The 20,764-nt window shown below is 40.2% G+C and overlaps 2 protein-coding genes across 3 annotated transcripts; both read right to left on the bottom strand.

The window, feature by feature from the left end:
- Positions 1–2,166: 2,166 nt before the first annotated feature.
- cdc42 (cell division cycle 42) lies at positions 2,167–14,660 on the bottom strand. 2 transcript variants are annotated; one of them, XM_030730139.1, is made up of 6 exons: positions 14,557–14,660; positions 9,652–9,792; positions 9,116–9,188; positions 8,763–8,872; positions 8,263–8,460; positions 2,167–3,953 (listed from the first exon to the last, which is right to left on the bottom strand). In XM_030730139.1, exons 2-6 carry the CDS (start codon positions 9,754–9,756, stop codon positions 3,864–3,866), a joined length of 576 nt encoding a protein of 191 aa, XP_030585999.1. In that variant the 5' UTR covers positions 9,757–9,792; positions 14,557–14,660; the 3' UTR covers positions 2,167–3,863. The 2 variants fall into 2 exon arrangements, with proteins under 2 accessions (XP_030585999.1, XP_030586000.1); XM_030730140.1 differs by lacking the exon at positions 2,167–3,953 and adding an exon at positions 5,171–7,007.
- Positions 14,661–15,218: 558 nt separating this feature from the next.
- snrpe (small nuclear ribonucleoprotein polypeptide E) lies at positions 15,219–20,374 on the bottom strand. Its single transcript, XM_030729403.1, has 5 exons — positions 20,202–20,374; positions 19,143–19,169; positions 18,977–19,039; positions 16,981–17,059; positions 15,219–15,418 (listed from the first exon to the last, which is right to left on the bottom strand). The coding sequence occupies exons 1-5, from the start codon at positions 20,253–20,255 to the stop codon at positions 15,363–15,365; spliced, it is 279 nt and encodes a 92-aa protein (XP_030585263.1). The 5' UTR covers positions 20,256–20,374; the 3' UTR covers positions 15,219–15,362.
- Positions 20,375–20,764: the final 390 nt, after the last annotated feature.

The raw sequence follows: 20,764 nt of genomic DNA, 5'->3' as shown, positions 1-20,764 counted from the left end.
ATGCACGCACGCACACACACACACACACACATTTAGCACACATGCTCTTATACAGTATATAGCTGAGATGTCTGAACACCGATTTACTGCTGAGCTCCGATAAACTGCTAAAATCCTCAGCGTGCTTTTCATCACAAATCAGTATCTGTGCAGATCATCATAAAATGGTCTCATAAAAGTGGGTGCAGCACAGGCAGCTGAATGCCAGCACTGCATGGGTTTTTACGTGTCCTCGTTTGCTGAACGGTTATTGGGTCCCAGCCTCGGCCCGCTCATCCCAGGCTTGGTGGGGATCAGACTGCTTGGAACAAAACATTTACACCTATTTATCAAATGTGATGAAGACCAGTGGAGGCCAGGTGGTGTCTCTCAGCATCTGTGGGTGGATGCAGCGATCTGAGGAGCATCTGTGTGTGTGTGTACATGTATGTTTCAGCAGAGAAGAATGCCCTTCGTTCAGCCCGTGTGATAATTAATAGCTGTCAGCGTCTCTTTAGCGGAAGAAGGTGCTGACAGACAGCACTCCAGAAACGCAGGGAATGTGTGAACGCCTCAGAGGGGTGGATGAGGGTGAATAGGGGACCCAAGGGTGGGGGGAGCTCCAGTTTAGCATCCCTCCCAACTGTCTGTGGGAGACGATCCAGGTCATGAAACTTGGGATATTACCCTCATTTGCTGTCAGTTGAGGAATTTTAGGACATTTGTGTTAGCTGCATGAAAATAATACCGATCTCTCAACACTACCTCACATCAGCACACGGCTGAATACAGCATGAGTGTGCGTGATGGAAAGCAAGTGATTCATTTGATAGAAAATAAAAGATGACTTTCAAGAAGCAGCAATGCTGAAACTATGTGGAAGTGTTTTAATCATCTTTAAAGTATGTCACTGGCTGGCTAACAAAGACGGGTGGATGATGGCTTGAACCCATTAGTTAAGTGTTTACTGAAGTTTAAAGCAGCAGGTAGCTTGTTTTCCCATAGATTTCTATACAATCTGACTTCTTTTGCTAGCACGAAAGTTGCCCTCTGCTGGCCATTAAGCTCAAGGCACTTCAGGAGCTGCTTCACTTTTAAGACATGGAAGCTACAGCTATCATTTAATACAGTCTATGGATAATATGTTGCTTCACAAGGCACATCGGTTATTCACTGTGGTTTGAAGGGGATGCTTGGTTTGTAGGAAAAGGGGTAAAAAACAAAAAAAGCAGAGCAGTTAATATTGTATCTAGCAGAAAACAATCCTAGGTAGCCAATTTGGTTTGCTGATCTTTTTGAATCAAGTTGGTAGAACAGCAGCACACTTTAATATTTAAATGAATGAAGAACCAGCCAGACAGTTTAACTATGATCAGCAATTATTGTCTGAGTTTTATGGGATAGCTTAATTGAAGTTGGCATGACGGGAAGCCTCCACATAGACAATGGGGCAATACTTTCCTGCCATGTAAGGTAGGATTATTAAGCAATGAGAGGAATACTCTAATTTAAGAGTATCACCAACACTACCTTCTGCAAAAAGGTCAGGAGTTCACAGCTGTAGGCAAATGGTTTCATCCTTCATCAGGATAACGTGGTGGCACGCTCAGCAGACACACATCAAGGTACTCCACAGGTTAGTTGTTGCATGATTGGCGAAGCTCTCCAGAGAATAAGACATTCATAAATCCTAAAAATCCCATGTTAATAAAACCTTAGATTTACCATATCTACATTAACAATGTTCAGCAAATTTAATGCTACATGTTAAAGGTGTGATTACAGCAAGAGATCTGATTGATTTGTTACATCATTAAGAAATCACAATATTTCAAATCAGAAAATGTGTTCATGTATGATCGCCCCATCAATAAATCTGAATCAATAAATTTGATGTAGTAAAATCATGTAATACACTGTTTAGTGAACATTTCCACAATCTTTTCCACATATTTATTATGTTGGATTAATGTTCGTTTTTGTACCAGTGCTACTTGGATTTATCCTTCTTAAACTATTTAAGGAAACATTACCAGTTCACAGTGCAAGAAAAATACTTTCAGAGGATTTTTGTGGACATTTTGTAACACTATCACGCATCAGCTTCGACTGAAGGGCACCAGCATTTGAGGTGTGAGTGGACGGCACCACCTGCTGGCTGAAAAAAGAATGGCCAGTGCAAAGTGGTAAAGGCAATTAAGGTATAAGTTTAATATTTTTGAAAAGAATGCATATACAAAGAACAAAGACTTTAGACAAAGCATTTGGTTTTGCACCAAAACAACAACAGGTTATAATAATTTTACTGACTTGGGCTGGACATCAACCCAACGCTAAGCCACCAGTAAAGGAAATCAAGAACCAACCAATCACAAATAATCGTTACCAAACAGTCTCTCTGCCATTGGAGGTTTTTATTCAGCTAAACCAATCAGAGGTTTTCTTGGTATAAACTGGCAGGTGAGAGTTCAGATGAGTTCCGACCCCTAAATGTAAAAGGAGTGAAAGTAACCTTTTTTTTATATATATTTTTATATATTTATATATATATATTTAAAAAAAAAACAAAAAAAACAAAAAAAACAGCACAAACAGAAATGATGAAGAAAAAAAGATTTTGGTAAAAACACCTGGAGCCTACATGAACATTGTCTGCCAGCTTACATTATAATTACATCTGTTAAACCTATCATTTAGAACAGAGACCAAGGCTGAGCTACATGCAGCACCGTACAGGTTGAATGGGTACAGCAGGCCTCACTCCCCAGCCTGCGTGTGACAAACTACAGGAAGGCACCAAATTCTGACCTGGCACAGAAATCTGGTGGAAAAATTCATGTTCGCTCATCAGTCGTCTGGCCAATAAGCATTCATCATTTAACATAGTTGTCTCTGCTGTACCCGTTCTAAATGTAAGGTGATGACAATGTGAAAACAGTATTCTGCTTGGTCCCTGGCAACGCATGAAGAACAACCGCTTGTTCTGCTAACACTGTTTAAGTTCCCTGCATCTAAAAGGCCAATTCCTGTGGTCAGCTAACAGACCCATTACTACTGAATGCCTTTAGCTTTTCAAGTGATCACCGCACTCTAAAAAGACTGCTACTCTGTACTGTGGAGGTACTGCATACTAGTTGGAGCTTTCATTCAATTACTGAGCTCTGTCAGACCTCCATGGTGCCCTAGTGGTTAAGAGCGCGTCTACTTGGAACATTGAGTAAATATTTCAGACTTGTGTGTTTGAGGGGTATATGGGGTGTTGGCAAACAAAAACAACACAACACTACTATGTTAGCATCTCTCGTGGTAGTGTTGAATGAGAACATGAGGGGGCTGGGCAATGAGCGTGCTTGTCAACTGAGGCGACGGAACAGCAGCATGAGCAGCTGCCAATCAAGCAGCTGGGAGGAGCTGGGGCTGGGCTTATATCCATAAAACCCCGACGTTGGCTGAAGATGACTAAACAACTGGGCTGCTAGAACTCAACTGGGCCACAACACTGACTGAACTGATAAAATCAGCTGTTCAAAGCTCGACAGAGTGACTTCTACTTGTAAGATTGGTATCTGGAACCCTGTCTGAGCCAACAGTGGCCTCTTGGCCGTGTTACGTTCATCTTCTGTCCCGAACTCAAGACGTAGGGGTGAAGCTTGTTTGTTATTATTGCAGAGAATTATCATCTGAAACTTGGTAGACTGTTTTCTTCCTAGTCTTCTCTGTGGAAGACAATGCTGTCAAGCAGCCTTAGCAGAGCAAGGGAGGAGGGTGTGGGGAGGCGGGGATGTATGTATTTAAAGACGTGTACTTCTGTATGTGTGTGTGTGTGTGTGTGTGTGTGTATGCGTGTGTGGAGGGGGTGTGTGCTTTGGAAAGGGTGGAGCCTCTCATAGCAGCACACATTTGCGTTTCTTCTTGGGCTCTGGGGGTTCCAGTGCAGCCAATATCGCCTCATCAAACACATTCTTTAGTCCTTTCTGTGAACAAAAACATACAAACAGAATGAGGGAACCACACAAACACACAGGTTAAAAAAAAAAAAATTTTAAAAAGCAGAAATGGCTTAAACTGAGGAAAAATAACAGTGAAAAATAAACAGCATTCAAGGTCATTTAGAGGGGTTTCATAAGAAAACAAAAACTGGTGGGAATAAAAAAAAAAAAAGATTTCCAAGTAAGATCTGCAATAAAAATGCCATGTAGTGTTTCCCACAGAGTTGGATTGTGTTTTGGCAGTAATGAAACAAGGAGCACACTTGAAAAGAGCTGCACGCAGCGCTGTTTAAATTAGACTCATACAATAATGTGACAATAATAAATGAGTAAAGACTGCTGCTTCTGCAGTGAGTTCCTCATCCTGTGAATGAACCAACTCCACTGTTTAGGGCTTCAGGTGGTGAGAGTAGTCCTCGTTCTGCTCTGCGGCCTCAGGTACATCATGCTTAGAGTGTTTCTCCAGCTCACAGCAGATCTCCTGAGCAGAACAAAGTCTACTTTGACCAGCTGAAGTCCAGCTTGGTTTAGCTGAGTTCATCTGACTGCAGGACGAGAAAACTGCTTCTGACTGGCATCAAAGACATCTGTGAAAGTGTCCTGAAAGTGTCCTGGTTAGCAGTGACTGAACTTTTAAAATAAAAGCAAGAAGACGGTCCAACAGTAAATTGATCACATTGTAAATAAAAATGTGGGCAACCCTCCGATGTAAAGTCTGTGTGTGGGAAACACTGTCATGTGGTTGTTTCAGTTGTGTGAGTCAGATCAGGGATTAAGTGTCAACAACACAAATCACATGCATGTTTGAAAAGTGCAGCTGATCTGTGACAGCCAAAATCAAAGGCAAGGCAAACAAGCAAGTGGAGGAAAAACAGAACTTAACCCTCAACGTTACAACGCCAAACAAAAACTGAACCTGAACCTTTTCTTGACTTCACTGGTTCAGATTTAAAACAGAAAACACACATTTTAATAGAAACCAAGACCATCAACAAAGCACTGTGCTGAGCATAAGAGGAGAGCCTTTGTATTAGCCCCTTAGCATAACTGCTTTCACCATGAGCTCAGTCATGTGAAGTAACCAGAGCTACATTGTGCTGTAAACCAGTAACCCCCCCATCTGCGAAGCCTGTCTCAGCTGACTAAGCATACTAAATTCTTCTGACATGGCACTGAAAAAAAGGAGGAAGCCAGAGAGGAGAGCAAGTTCAGTTGTCCTTTATTAATCAGTTCACAAGTCATTTTACATAATTATAGCTTTCGCTATCATATGGACTTCTGATACAACACAATAAGTACCACATGTAATGGCACACTGATGCCATATGTAAAGAAAGCTTGGTCAAATAAGTCACTAAACATTGCTTACAAGTATCATCAAGTGTGGCTTAGCTATAAAACAGGTCAATAAGAGTACCATGATGGCAGCAAATGGGCAAGTATGATGAGGCCAGAAACTCCAGCTTGCGCAGTGAAAAGCCCTGTATGATTCATAGTCACACTCCAAATTTTGATAAATTAAACATCAACTCTAGAAGTATAAAAAATACTTTAGCATTAGAAATGGAAGCTCTGTTAAGTGTCAACTCAATCTCAGCCTGTAAAGCCACCACCCTTACACACACACGCACACACAGACACAGACACACACTACTACCATAGAGCAGAGAGGATCCCAAACAAAACTAGAGACGTTTTCACACATGAACCTTTTAGACATCATTTGGTGAAGCTGTGTGGGAATCACACTGATCTAGCTTTACCCACCCAGCTGCTTTAACACAAAGCCTGTGAAATGACCAGTGACGTGCATGGCTGGTCGATGAAACGCCGCTGCTCTTGCTATGCTAGTTATTCACTTTTTTTATTGTATTATTATTGATGTTAGACATATTTCTACTCTTTGTGATGGGAAATTATAAACATGCAAGGTGGAAAGTAAAACATAACCAGCACAGTTCTGTAAGGACTTTGATGCACAAAATACTGAGGACTGTGTCAGCAGCCCACAGACAGCAATGAGTAACACCACTGTGCACACACGTGTGAACCAGAGTTCTGATATTTTTGAATGGGTTTCATACTGTATTTATTTAAAATTTTGTTTTAGTTTTTAGTTTAGTTGACTCTAATAACTTTAATGGAAAGAAGGCTGTTGGTGCTACCACATTCACCAAACTAACACTGTGTGTGTGTGTGTGTGTGTGTGTGTGTGTAATGCTAGATTGTGCAAAGTGCCACATATTTCAAAAAAAATTTTTTTTAAGTTTTGGTTACTAAAGACTGCGATAAATGGTTTTCAGTGGCTCTTAAATACAAACACAATAACATTTAACCTCATCTATTAAACTGAGCTCCAGTTACAGTTTCCTTACTGACTAGTCATCAAGTCTAATTTTTTTTTTCTCCTGTTCAATCGCCTAGAAAAATCCTTAGTAATGACCATTTGAGTCCATGTGAGAAAGGAGAATATCTGTCTGGAAAATTCATCCAGAAAGAAGAAGTGTGGACAATGTCTTGACTCGGTTCTCCTTTGACTGTCCAGAGTTCATGTGTGAAAACAGCTTAAGAAAGACACAGTGAGGTCCAAGATTCATGATGTGAAATTATGCAGGTGTTACCTCCAATCCAGAGGTGAAATATGAAGATTAAAATGCTGAGTAAACCAAGTTAGAAAAGGCAACAAGTATTCTTACGTGCAGAAAGGCCTCTAGTTAGTTAAACAGGCCACAGAACAAAGATGAGCTGAAACACTCTCAGTGCAGAGTAGAGCAGTAGTGGTGAGTATAAACTGAAGAATTTGTTAGATGGCTGAGATTGAGACAGGTGAGATTTTTAAGCAGCAAATCCAGAGAGAGAGAAAATGGAGAGGAGAGGAGAAAGAGAGAGGTGGAGTAAAGGAAAGAAAAAATGGAAATGATCAGAGGAAGAGATGAGAGCTGTGACAGTTTAAAATATACAACATTTCCTCTTTCTTTGCGTCTCAGGTGGCTCTAGGGCAGCTAGGATAGCTTCGTCAAATACATTCTTCAGCCCTCGCTACGGCGACAGGAAGAGAGGGAAGAGAACAAGAGTACAATTAGCACAGCAAACACAGAGAGACAGATGGGGAGGAGAAGAAAAGGAACATGGCAGAGCGACGAGGAAAGTGTGTGATGTACAAAGAGAAGGGATGAAAGTTTTGTGGCACAAAGATGAAGGGTGGCGTGCAGCAGCGGCGTGCAGCAGCGGCAGCACCGAATCAAGAGAGGGAAGCGGTTTAACAGGGGGCTGAAAGTGAAGTGGGGACCTGGGTGTTGAGATCCCTGACAGGAAACAGGAAATGACATCAGCAGCCATGCAACCGTTGTGCCACTGAGAAAGGGGGGAGAAGAGGAAGGAAGGAGCAGAGCACGGAGGTGGGGGCACCTCAGCTTTATCAACACTATTGTCACGAGTCAGAGAGAACTAAGTCATCTGTACTCCTGTGAGTCATGCTTACTGTGCTTACTTCTCTAACAGGTATGCATCAACACCAAGGCAGCAAACTTTGACTGAGCAGATAAATCTCTAAAAAGGCACTGACTGATTTATTCAACACAAGCACTCAATACTACAACATTAAATCTACCACAGAAGACAAAAGCTCCTAAATCTGACATTAATCCCACTGTCTACCTTTGGTCCTCTTCAGAAACAGCAATGTGTAACAGAGTTGCTAGCAGCAAAATGAGAAACATTTTACTTTGCCAGTGAGTCAAACTACTGACACATTAATGTGTTTATTTGTTATGCCAAATCTGTGTTTGTGCCACGAGCAGCTCCCAGGAGAGGGTGCTGGGTCATGTTGTGGTTGGAAGCTCTCAGGAAAACCACCAAGCCTTAACCAGTTTTAATACTGGAGAGGTTTGCAAAACATGAACTCACTCCTTCCTACACTTAAAGCAGTTTAGGTCTGCTGATCTCAGCATTCTAAGCTGCTTGAAATTTGCCCCACTGTTAAGCCAGGTTGGATAATCAACCCATATGACTAGGCTCACGACCATTACAGCTGAATAAATAACAGTCCAGCTAAAGGAAGCTCTGCTTACTGTAACTGGGATGATTTCCAATTAGCAAACCAGTGAGCTCGGAAGTTACATCGATTACCACAACCAAACCAGCATGCAGAACAGACGTGCACAGACCAGAAGGGGTACAGGCATGTTCCTCTTTCCTCCACTTTCTTAGTTCTTGCCACTGAGGCATTGATCACACATGTCTCCTAGTGTGTGTATGTGACTATAAATACTTTATATCCAAGTATAAACATTACCTGCGTGAGGGCTGAGCACTCCACATATTTCACAGCCTTGAGGTCTCTTGCCAGCTTCTCGGCTGTCTCCGGGGTAATGGGCTTCTGCTTGTTCTTAGCCAACTTCTCTATAGTGGAAGGATCATCTCGCAAGTCGATCTGAGTCCCGACTAGAAGGAAGGGCGTCTTTGGACAGTGGTGGGTGATCTCTGGAACCCACTAGATGGACAAATTCAAAAGGTCAACATAATAACTCACAAGTGCTAAATACTGGGGTTTCAGAATTAAAATAATTTAATTCAAAATAAAGAAATTTAAGATAATAAAATTTGAGCAACCCATTTTTTAATTTTTACAAGATGAAAATAATACAGTTTATATTGCTGGAATGTAAAAATCTACTGGTAAGCCACTGACCATCCACAGATGATAGATAACAATTAAAATAACAGTTACAATAACTATTTTTTGTGGGTGTTTTTGATAACACAAAAAAAAACCCCACAAAGGGCCACACTTACTTTTTCTTTGACATTTTCAAAGGAGGATGGAGACACGACAGAGAAACAGACAAGGAAGACATCTGTCTGGGGATAACTCAGAGGTCGTAACCTGTCGTAGTCTTCCTGACCTGGAGAAGTCACATACAAATTATGTTTACCTCTAATTGTTTGGTCGTCATGTAAACCAACAGAGATACACTGGACACAGGATGTCTCTGTCAGCAGAATGAGGCCGAGCAACAAACACAGAGAGCACACCTCAGGCCGAAAGAAAACATCCACACAAACCCTGCATTCACTAAAACTCCCCTGGACAATTGCTTCTGAAAGCACGATTCCCACTTTATAATACAAAATGAAACATAACATACCTGCTGTATCAAACAAGCCCAGAGTGTAGGGCTCACCTCCGATCATTACAGTTACAGCATAGTTATCAAACACCTGCAACACACAAACCAAAATCAGATCACCCACTCAGAGCAAAATGCAATTATAGATACATTTTATTTATACTGCAGATTTGATAAATATTATGTTCAAATTGCTCATCTCTATTAATCTTATTCAACATCTTTCAAATCAACTATCTTCAAGCAGCATCTTCCTGATTCACTTGAAATGTGTTTCTGTAACTGCACATAAAACAGAACAGAACAGAATCACGTCACCAGTGGTCAGGGCCGATTAGTCAGCAATAGCAAACATCCTGTCCTGACCTCTGCAGGATCACACCAAACACGCAAACAATAACGAATGTGCTCAAACTACAAAATCCAACTGAAATATCTGTAAATTGTGTAGCAAGCAAACACAAACTCACCAAAGCAAATCTATCGAAGTTTCAAACTGTCAGCATGTGGTGACTAAAACATTTAAAATGCAATATGGAGGTTCATGCACTTACCGTAGGTACATATTCAGAGGGAAACTTGTTTGTGGTGTAAGAGATGAGTAGGCAGGTTTTACCCACGGCACCATCCCCAACTACGACACACTTAATGGTCTGCATAGCTGTGTGTTACAGTCTTTGCTACTCATTCAAGATCTGGAACAGAAAACAGGAACATTTGATTGTTGACTGATTGCTTACTTACACGAGCCAGAGAACAGGTCAATGTAAAAACAGTATTCATCTTCTCTGACCATTCGGCCTTTGTTCATCACTATTGTTTTTACTCTTATTATAAATCATGGACATATGATAATGACATTTGTGTGAGGTGAGTTAATAAGAGGAGGGAAAAATGCATGGAACAAGGGGAAGCCAATCTTTTTGAAAAGCTGAATACCAGATGCCATTTTTAATTATTTGTAAAAGACAAAATGTTGGTTAGGAACTTTTTAGCTGAACCCTGAATAAAAATCATAATCTACTTGCCACAGGAACATTTATGAGGGGGAAAATCCCAACCAGTAACCAAATTACTGAACCTCTATTAACAACACAGGAATTACACTGGAAAGACTCAGATGAGGTTTTTAGATTTAATGGGCTGAGGGTCAGTTCAGCTCGACAGCTGCACACAGCACAAGTGGGCTTCACACAAATGAAGGAAGGAAACATGGAAGGAAATGTAGAAAGAAAAGGAAAACATCAGAAGGGGTAGTCTCACTTCCACATATGACCTAAGAACCAGATCAGAATCAAACACACGTATGTTGGTCCAAATCTGTTTAATAAAGCTTTTCTCTTTGCAAATAATTAAACACATAGATTCATGATCTGTAAATTAAACTGGAAACCACAACATCAATGCTGAACCTTAGGCCGAAGAGTGTGAGCACACAACTGCCAGAGTAAAGCTAAACATGACTTGTTGAAACCTAAAAAAGACCTTTTTGAAGCTCAAATGGCACAAATAAAAGAAACAACACTTTTGGTATATTCAGCTGTGACAGTGACCCAGCAGGAACCAGCCCAGGACACTAACCCTGAACCTAAAACTGGCACCCATATTAACATGGCTCAAAGTGCATATTACAGGACGTACACTGGGTATGGTTCCTGCACATGTGGGTACAGGTTAGGTGCTACTCAAATAGACAACAAGATCAGCAGCACCTCTAAATTCTCATCCTAATTGAATTAACCACTTGCAGAGGGAGATGGTGTCTTTGGTCCAAAAGAGGGTCATGTGATAGGGTAGAATCAGGGGCATGACCGAGAAGGCAGTAGAGAGGGGGAGGGGAAAAAAACAAAACACTACAACAAGATCAAGACAAATTCAATTTTATATATTAAGCTAATTTATATATTAAGCTAATTTATTTGCACTAGTTTCTATACAGTTGAGTGGGAAAGTCTTTGTGCAATTTGTTGTAATTTATGGCCCTTCTAGTTTGCTTTTTCCGCTGCTCTCAGTTTCACTTTGCACCCACCCGCTAACACAGAACAATCAGCTACACAGAAATTTGTTTCTTTAAGTGAAATGAAATTTAAAAAAACTTAACAAGCAATCAAACAAAATGTCAGAGTTTTTAAGTCATTATCAAAAGGAACAATACAAAACTAACAAAAAAAAAAACTCGATGGGGCAACGGAGAAACTGCTGATGCTTTGCTGTCAGGTAACTGTATCAGACAGATATATGACAGGATGGAACACTCCTAATATATTAGCTATAGATTTATCACATCAGGTTCTATGTAAAGATGGGTATTTCAAGCAAAAGTACTATTCAATATTCATTGAGAATTATTTGACTATTCTTCAACGATCACCCCTCAACCCAAACCGCTCCTAAATGACTACGTGTAGCTTTAACTCCACATGCCTAGTTCTGTTTACAACATGCAGCTATGTAATGTTTTTATAGATCCAGAAATTCTGTCACCAAAGTTTATCCAGTAGAACAGCTATGACTCCATTATGTACAGCTTTCTGTATAAATGAAAACATATTAGTAAGGACATGGCCTGCAGATGAAATTCAAATCAATCTTGAGTGATTACCTGATTTTAAAGACAACACTCTGTACATAGTACATTCTCCCATTTCTCCTCCATAAGTTACAGCATGTCAGTACTAAGCCACTGCAGAGCTCTGCAGCACAGTGTGGGGGTGGGGATGTCATTGAAAGAAGCATGAGGGACTGCAGGCAGCAAATGCTGCACTGTTTAACACAGGAACACAACCTACAAAAACACATGGACTGTAACAGTCCAAATATCTTCAACATACCAGCCCTTTGCAAAAAAGGATGTTACTTTGAACCTCTAAGTTTTTTTAATGGAAATCACAGGAGTAACACACAGTGAGGTTTAAGTCCAATTACACAACAGTCAAAGAATCAATTTAATCCATTTAGATTCTGTCATGAGTATCATCACTCCTGCCACAGTCTCTTACCACCATGTTACTGCAACAAGCAGAAACAAGTAACCCTAACGGGTATGCAAGTCTTTGAGGTTTTACTTCACCAATTAAACTAAATGAATGTATCCACTACTACGCACTTTTCTAGACCAAAATTATTTTCCAACATTGATTCCAATTTTCTGAACATAAGCTTTTCTAATCAAAAAATATGTCTTTCTGTGCAATAAACTGTTATCTAGACCATTAAATAGAAATGCAATTAAAACTGTCAGACATCTAATTGAATGGGGCTGTACATGCTAATGGACCTTATCCATTACCAGGAGTGCATCATATGAGCAGCCAGCATTACAGGAAACTGAACAATGGGTGACTGTGGCTGGAAATTTTCCAGGTGGGATGCAACAGAGGGGAGGTGGGTTTTTTGTTGTTGTTGTTTATTTCATGAAAACAACATGAGTGAACGAAAATGTGCTGAATGTAAACTGCCTGAAAATACTGAATAGTAATGGGTGAACTGTAAATGTTTGTCTGTCCATGTGAATTTAATATTGCGATGATTATTTTATTGGGGGGGGGGGTCTTATTCAGAGTACATACACTATCAAAATGCTCATAACATAAGGTTGATTATATATATATATATATATATATATATATATATATATATATATATAAAGAAGCCACACTGTGCATTATCTTGATCCTAAAACTGAAGCGTGTCCCTTAGGCTAGGAGAGTGTGCACAGCTGCAGACACCATGGACAATTAGTAGTTCTTATTTGATTATTTTCTAGCCCACTGGGAGGACACATAGTTGGTGGCTTCATCAGCAAACTGACTATCAGATTTATGTCACTGAAACACAAGCACACTTTTTTTATACTCACAGATGAATCAAGCATAACACTATTGTTAGTGGATTGGACATTTAGGTGATCGACAATACTCCAACATAGGACATGGAGAATAACTGTGCCTTAGGACCAACTCAACCAATTATCAAGCAAGAGAAAGCACACCCTTGTCTTCAGGGATCCTTTTGCCACTATGGCTGGCGAATGAAAAGCTTCACTGTAAGATGAACACCATCACATCCATAAAACAATGTATGAACTGAAGTGTTCTACTGTGTGACCCATCTCCTTGTATGTAAATCTCAACTCCTCTTCTAAGAGTAAAAAACATAAATCTAAGTTTAACAGTGCAGTAAGCTAATGGCAACGGGTATCAACGAATGACTGCAGCTGCAGTAATGCCGCCAACCTTAATCCCCACATTTGTGTTTGTAGGCCAGCGAGCACTGACTGAAGGCCAGCTTAAATACTAACAGTGAAAGCAGCTCAAATTTAGCCTGATAACAGTTTCCTATCAACATTTAGCTGCTCAGTTTAAATGAACTCTGAATAATTTGTCATTTTGTCTGTTCAGGGTAGCTAATCATGTCTGAATAGCGTGCATGTATTTTAAAGGGAATACTTCTGTCACCTCATTTATCAAACATCAGTGCATTTAAACACAGGCTCGTAATGATGGGACCTTCATTACACTGGATGCAGCTTTATTTCCTCAAGGACCGGTCACAGCTTCCTTCCAGGTTCCTCTGAAACAGTACGCCCTCCAGCACGTCGGGACCGTTTGAAGCAAACGAACCTCAGCCACCGAGATCAATCACAAGCATTTTGAACTGACATCATCGACACACAATCTCAAACTGGACTTTCTATTCCGCTTTTACCCTCTGTTAAACGTGTTATAAATGTTTAATTAAGCAGGTGTGAATGGTGTGACAAATTGTTACGATGAACATGTAAATATTCTGTTATGAAAGCATTTTTACCTCACACCTGGGATGACCACCACTATAAGGACTGCTAGCTAGGTAGCATTAGCCGTATGTTTCGGCCACATCCTCGGCCTCAATCTGGCCTAATTTCCTGCCCGCTGTTTAAACAATAAACTTACTCCCTTCTTTTAACCCAGCCAGTACTGTGAACCTTTATCTTAGTACCTGAACATCAAGCTGTCCACCTCTAAGATGGGCCCATGCCGACTTTGACATAACTTAACCAAGCGTTTGTTTTGCTATTTTATTCTGCTCGTTAACACGCTAGCCGCGACTAGTTAACTCTGTAGTTTTTCACGATCTAAATTATATAGATATGTTTCATCCTCATCACCGCAAAAAAAAAAATCACAACTAAAGAAACTTAAATGTGCTTTATAAACAACCCTTAAAGTTAGATTTACACACCGGGATAAAGGTTAGGCACCCTGCCTGTTCCGCTAGCCAACTACTGTCCTCCCCAATTAGCCTGTGAGCTAACAAGCGGAGCTAACCTTAGCGGATGCTGCTGCTGAATGAGACTGATAAACTGTAAATTCCAATCCGTGTTAGGGATTAACAACATAGAGTATAGCGACAACAGTTAGACCTAAACACTAAACAGAAGTATATACTAATACAAAGAATAAGAGTTTTTTTCGTACCGTATCCTCTATTTGTGTCTTTACGCCGGGCGTTGGCAGCTCCGCGCTAGGGGCTTCCCAGTCAACAGAACAGGGACACGTTGCGTCGCGTAGTGACTCACGACGTAATTACGTTAATCAATATGAGTATATTCAGGTTAATTTTCTGACACCAAAGATAAACAGGCATTATCACTGCTTCAGTCAAGCAGCATGTGGTTTCACTAAATTAAGAACATTTCTACATTGTCTAAAATAAACATCAAGTACTGCATTCTTTAAAGTGTGGTTTATACTCCCCCTGTATCTAGTAATGCTAATAGTAAAATGAACAAGTTATACATAACTTTCAAAATAGGTGATCAAAAGGCTTCAATATTGATAATCCAGGAACATGCATGAATTATGCCCTCCCCCGTTTTTTCTTCTGACCAAATCTGCTTTCATACTGTGATTTTTAACTTTTCTATGCTGTGCAAGACAGTACACTGCCATTCCTCTATGTCACAACACTTGAAAAGATCCCACTACAAAACACAAACTTGTTAAAGGTAAATGTCCTACTGTACTGTATTTGACCTACATAAGTGAACTGCAATAGTACTGTCTGCCAATAGATGGCAGTACAGTCCAATGACCCCAAAACACATCCAGACAGAAACAATTAGTTAACAGAGAACAGCTTTAAGAAAAAAAACTTTATTCCACAAACACATCCATGTGGTAGAAAGAAACAATTACAATATTCATGTCATATAAACACAAACACTTAAACTTTGAAGAAAAACAACTCCTTTAACAAAAGTTTGTAGATGTCTCCATTCTCCCTAGTTGGACACACTCTGCAGCAAAGTAATGTTGTCTCCTTTCAACATGATCCTCCCTAGGGAACACAGAGAAAAGAATGAGGGAGAAACCAACGTGGAGGTAGAACAGAAGAGCCAGATGATGAATAACAGTGTCAGTTCAGTTTCAGATAAAGCACGGTGCCCCCTCCAGTGCTGGGTAAAGATAATGGGAAATCTAATGTCAGTGCACAGCGGATCAGTATCAAATGGGACAACGGATCAGTCCTCAAGGTAAATTGTTTGACTTTGTTTACAAACCCAATTCTGAAAAAGTTGGGATGCTGTGTAAAATGTAAATTAATATAATGCAATAACTTGGAAATCCACAAAGTCTAACGCTGCATTAAAAACAGGCATTATTCTGTCAGGGGCTCAGGAAAACTCCCATAAATCACTGAACAGAAACAGAGTTCATCCACAAAAGCAGGTTAAAGCTCTAACATACAGTGAAGAAGCCACATGTGAACACGATCCAGAAACACAGCCATCTTCTCTGAGTCAAAACTCATTTAAAATGGACTGAGACAAAGTGGAAAACTGTTCAGATGAATTGAAATTCTTTCTGGAAAACATGGGCACCGTGGCCTCCGGACTAAAGAGCAGAGGGACTACACAGGCATGTTGAAATGTTACCATGGCGACCAGAGTGTTGGGGGCAGAGAGGATGCTTCTCATGTTATGTCGTTGGCGCGATGTTACAATGACACTGCTGATAAAGTTGCATACGAGTACACAGTGGATTCATGTTTTGTTGTATTCATCCACCACACCTTAAAGACCGGTCTGTGGTGCAAAAATGGTCGGGGACCGCTGCTCTATCAGATCAGGGACAGCTTCCCTCTCCCAAAAGTCCAGCAGCTGCTCTCCCCAGTTCCCAGATATTTACAGACTTGTTAAAAGAGGGGATGCCACACAGTGGTAAACATGGCTTCATCCCAACTTTTTTGAGACATTTTTCTTAAAATGGCACATTTTCTCAGGTTAAACATTTGACATGTTTTCTGTATTATTGTGAATAAAATATGGATTTAGAGGTTTGCAAATCCTCACATTCTGTTTTTACTTACACCTCACATAGCATCCCAACATTTTCAGAACTGGGTTTGTAGGTTTCTGGAACGTGCAGGAAATGCTATTTTGACATTTCAGCGGCAAAGATCTTATTTTAATACTACACTTTTCTGTGTTGTTAGCTTATACAGAAGTCCTTTCAGTGTCCCTCTGAAGTGTTGGGTGAAGATTTTATTTTTTAACAGTGTTTATAACTTATGTTAGTGTGCAAAAGCAACCAAGTCTTTCAGCACTTTGAGGGAGAAACAACAGGATCACATTGTTACTTTGAAACCAGTCTAACAGTGGATTAGACTAATGTGAGAGTCCTGTTTTGGTCCTTCCCTTTAAAACAAAAACATTTACGTACAGTATAAGAAACTGATCATTAGGATTTTAAAAAATTATCCTGATAAATGGAGAACATATTTTATTATGTACACATGACAGCCGGACGTCATGAAAAACATTTCATCAGCACACATCACCTGAGCTAATCCTGCAAGACAAGATAAAACAGCTTAAAAAAAAAGTAGTGTCATCTTACCTAATGGCTTTCTGTTCTTAGTCTTCATGTGGACTTCCTCGGCATCATCTAGAACCAGGTTCATGTACTCATCGAAACCCTAAGAGAACATGAGAACAGAAAGTCACAATTAGCTTAAGTAGAACTTGTGCAGGGCCGATCTCAGAGTTAGAGGAAACTGCGCTCAAATTAGACCATTTCAAGTAAGACTGACTAATTTTAAGCCCCTAAGACCTACTGCTCCCACAGTAACAGTATGTGACAAGTTTGCTCTTACTGAGAGCTCACTTTTATCTGGATAGCAACTGCCTCATGGTGAGGATCACCTCTGATTTCTCAAGTTCATTTAGCACAATAGTGTAAATCAGTGGTTCCCAAAGTGTGGGCCAAGGTACTGCGGGGGGGCCGCAGTATTAACAAAAATTCAGTTTGAAATTACTCACAAGTATGCTTAGATATTTATATAAATGTGTTTATTTAAAAAGTGAATTAAAACTAATAATAGAAGGTGGTTAGTTTGTGATATTACTCATTACTCTGACCTAAATTTACTGCTCTTGTATTGACATTTGTGTCCCAGAGGCTGTGTACAAAAAGAGGATGAGAAGGCTCTATTTCCTGAGGAAGCTGGAGATTTTCTATCAGTCAGTTGTGGTGACTGCAGTGTACTCTGCTGTTGTCTGCTAGGAAGCAGAGTCGGAGCTGGTGACACCAAAAGACTGAATAAACTGATTAGGAAGACTGGCTCTATGATTGGTTGCAAACTGGACACTTGGAGCTGTGGTGGAGAGGTGGTCACTAAAAGTTATTTGTGATGGAGAAGCCTGAACACCCTCTACACCACCTACTGGACAGGCAGCAGCAGAGCACCTTCTCTAACAGACTGATGGAGAGATGCAGGAAATCTTTGATCCCACATGCTATCACCCACCTGTCTGACACAGAGGCATCCATCAGATAAAGGCAGGTGTCTTTATGTGAGATTCGATGGTTATTGTCACTGACACCATGCAAATTGATATGCAAGGGTATATGTTTTATTTCAGCATTCTCATTAAATAAGGGACGCTCCCAGTGACTAATTTACTAGATATTTAAATGAGAAAAACCGACTAGTCAACTACTCTAAAAGACAGAAAATACTCATAAGTGAAGTAAAACAATGGCCAAACAAATATTTTCTGTGTATTTTAAGTGCTATATGAAACCACTAATCACATTCCTCATTAATCAAATCATATTTTAAACGTGCAGCACTCTGCGCTGCGAATGGTTGGTTAACCTTAGCAGTGCCAGCAGCAGTAGCCATGGTTTCTTCCATGCTAGTATGCACATCCTGTAACAATCTTTGAATTGGTCGTTGTACGTTAATAAAATGTTTCAACAAGTAGTTCTGACAGACGAGTATGGGAAGCACAACCTTAAATGGAAAGTTTCTTTTTAAAGTTGATAAAAGCCAAACGAGTGAAAATTATCATCTGAGCATTCCTGTACTCTAACATTAAAAAAGCCATTTTAGACATCTTGCTGAAGCACAGCAGTTCATGATGCAAATTGCAGGCTATCAAAAAGAAGTGACAAAAGGCCTTTACTCTGAATAGGAAATTGCACAGACATCCTAACAGCTGGCAGAGCTATGTTCGTAAAGACACATGAACAGAATATTAAGTATTATATTAAATTTAGTTCAGCCGAATATCTGAACGTGTGAGAAGTCTGAGACACTCGTGAACTTTGCTCAGATTTAAATGATAATTCGAAGTTTAATGGTATATGCACACACTTCTATTCCTGAATGAGACAAAGTGTATTATACAGGACAAATCAACATTTCAAAAGATGCATTTCTTAGTCATCAGAATCATGTAAAATTGTGTGGAAGAAAAAGGAAAATTGATTGCCTGCATGCTTGCTCATGTCTGTGTGCGCACACAGTACAAACTTCACACTGACCATGAACGTCACACTTGACAAACTGACTGAGAACATGAAGAAAGACAGGACAGACGGTACTTACAATAATGCAGCCTTCTATCCGCATGTTCACCTGTTCATACAACCAGACTTGGATCCGTGAGCGCTGGCAATGAGAGGAAGAATAAATGGAATAAAGTTTCATCATTAAAATCACCAGAGAACCAAACAAATTAGGATGCACAAAAAAAAAGTTAGAGGCTACTTACATTTTGCAGGTACCTGAAAATGAGATTCTGGCAACCACAGTCAAGGAACAACATTCAACTGCAAACATGTATGCACAGACCAAAAGAAATCAACATGTTTAGAGTTAAAATGTCCACATTTATTGTTAATGTCTGTCCGTATTTCCCATCCTGGACTTTTCAGAAAACAACTAGCAGAGCAGGTTACTGGAAAAATTAATTAAATCTCAAAGACTTTGGGCCTGGGTTCTTCCTAGCTTAAAATGGGCCTCTGAGGCTGAATACCCACCTAACCATTGGTCCACATATAGTGAAGGCAAAGTCTGCCCATTTCTTGTTACTTTTGGTCATTCTGTAAAAATTATTCTTAACCATGAATTTATTTATTTTTTCTTTTTTTTTGGTCACTGTCAGGATAATTGTACTTTGGTGGAAGACCAAAACTTAAAATCCTGTCGTTATTTAAGGTCATTTTGATGCTTTATGTAACCAATTTAGGCAATAATAAAAGTAGCTGGCATGCTTTTAGACCATAAATTCTCACAAGACCACTTATATAAACTACTTTGGATCCACTGCAAATGCAGGTTGCAATTACCTATTAATCTCTACCAATTCATTATTTTTTAAACACTTGAGATGCTGAAAGTAATCAATGTTTGTCAACAAATAATTGGCAAAATAGTCGTGTTGACTACTTAATCCCGTACATTGTTCACACTGCCACATTAGTTACACTTTGGTATTAACTACCCTCGGCTAAAACCCTAGTTTACCGGTATTAAGTGGTGCGGTTCAGCTCTAACACGGAACCGTAGATGAGGCCTGGAGATATCCGTCTTTCCGCGGCTGCGTCTATGCACTGGTTCACTGACTGGATTTCAATAAAGCACAACTCTCACATCCGCGCGATTTCACTATGTAATATGGGTCTTCATAACACCCCATGTGCCCTTTAAAGCCCATTTATTCGTATGCTTGACAGCGAATGTTTATGAATGAGAAAGTGTTAGCCTAGCTGCTAAGCTATTGTAGCAACTGATTAAACCGCGCAGCGTTTTACTGCGATAAAAAGGATACAATGGGCTGCACCATGACCTTCTGGACCTTCTGTCCTTGTCCTCTGTACGCCATCCTTCCAACGAAATATCAGCCGTAGATATATGCTGAAAAAAATTGCACTTTTTTCGAAAAAAAAAATGCACTCAAACGAAACACTCACGTTGAGTTCTCCTCAATGGCGGGTTTCCTTCCGCGTGCCCTGCCAGTACCAGTACAGAGGTCTCGTGATGTGAAGCAGCACCCCTGCAGGTAGGAGGCCACTACTGCACCCACTTGATAGTATTTGCAAGAGAGCGCATCTTCCTTCGCCTGGTACCTTTAGCTTTCTCTGTCGTCTTCCTCTTTTCCTCCTTCCATCTTCAGCATCTTTTGCCCAATATGTCCACTATCCCTCCTCTGCACATGTCCAAACCATCTCAGCCTTGCCTCTCTAACTTTTCCTCCAAACCACTTAACCTGAACTGGCCTTCGTACTCATTTATAATCCTGTCCCTACTGGTCCCTTCCATTGAAAACATTAACATCTTCAGCTCTTCCACCTCCAGTTCAGCCTCCTGTCTTTTTGTTGCTGCTACCATCTC

This window comes from Archocentrus centrarchus, chromosome 5 (assembly GCF_007364275.1).
Source record: "Archocentrus centrarchus isolate MPI-CPG fArcCen1 chromosome 5, fArcCen1, whole genome shotgun sequence".
NCBI classification, from domain to species: Eukaryota; Metazoa; Chordata; class Actinopteri; order Cichliformes; family Cichlidae; genus Archocentrus; species Archocentrus centrarchus.
Note: the sequence above shows the minus strand (reverse complement) of the source record. Positions and strands in the feature narration are given on the sequence as shown.

Bases quoted from the DNA above. Each gene is read 5' to 3' on its own strand.
- cdc42 (XM_030730139.1), bottom strand. From the start codon at position 9,756: ATGCAGACCATTAAGTGTGTCGTAGTTGGGGATGGTGCCGTGGGTAAA. The intron at 9,189-9,651 runs GTAAGTGCATGA...TGTGTGTTGCAG, and splicing joins CCTCTGAATATGTACCTACG to GTGTTTGATAACTATGCTGT. The intron at 8,873-9,115 runs GTATGTTATGTT...TGACTTCTCCAG, and splicing joins GGGCTTGTTTGATACAGCAG to GTCAGGAAGACTACGACAGG.
- snrpe (XM_030729403.1), bottom strand. From the start codon at position 20,255: ATGGCGTACAGAGGACAAGGACAGAAGGTCCAGAAGGTCATGGTGCAG. The intron at 19,170-20,201 runs GTATCCTTTTTA...TGTGGTTGCCAG, and splicing joins AGGTCATGGTGCAGCCCATT to AATCTCATTTTCAGGTACCT. The intron at 17,060-18,976 runs GTAAGTACCGTC...ATGTTCTCTTAG, and splicing joins GGATAGAAGGCTGCATTATT to GGTTTCGATGAGTACATGAA.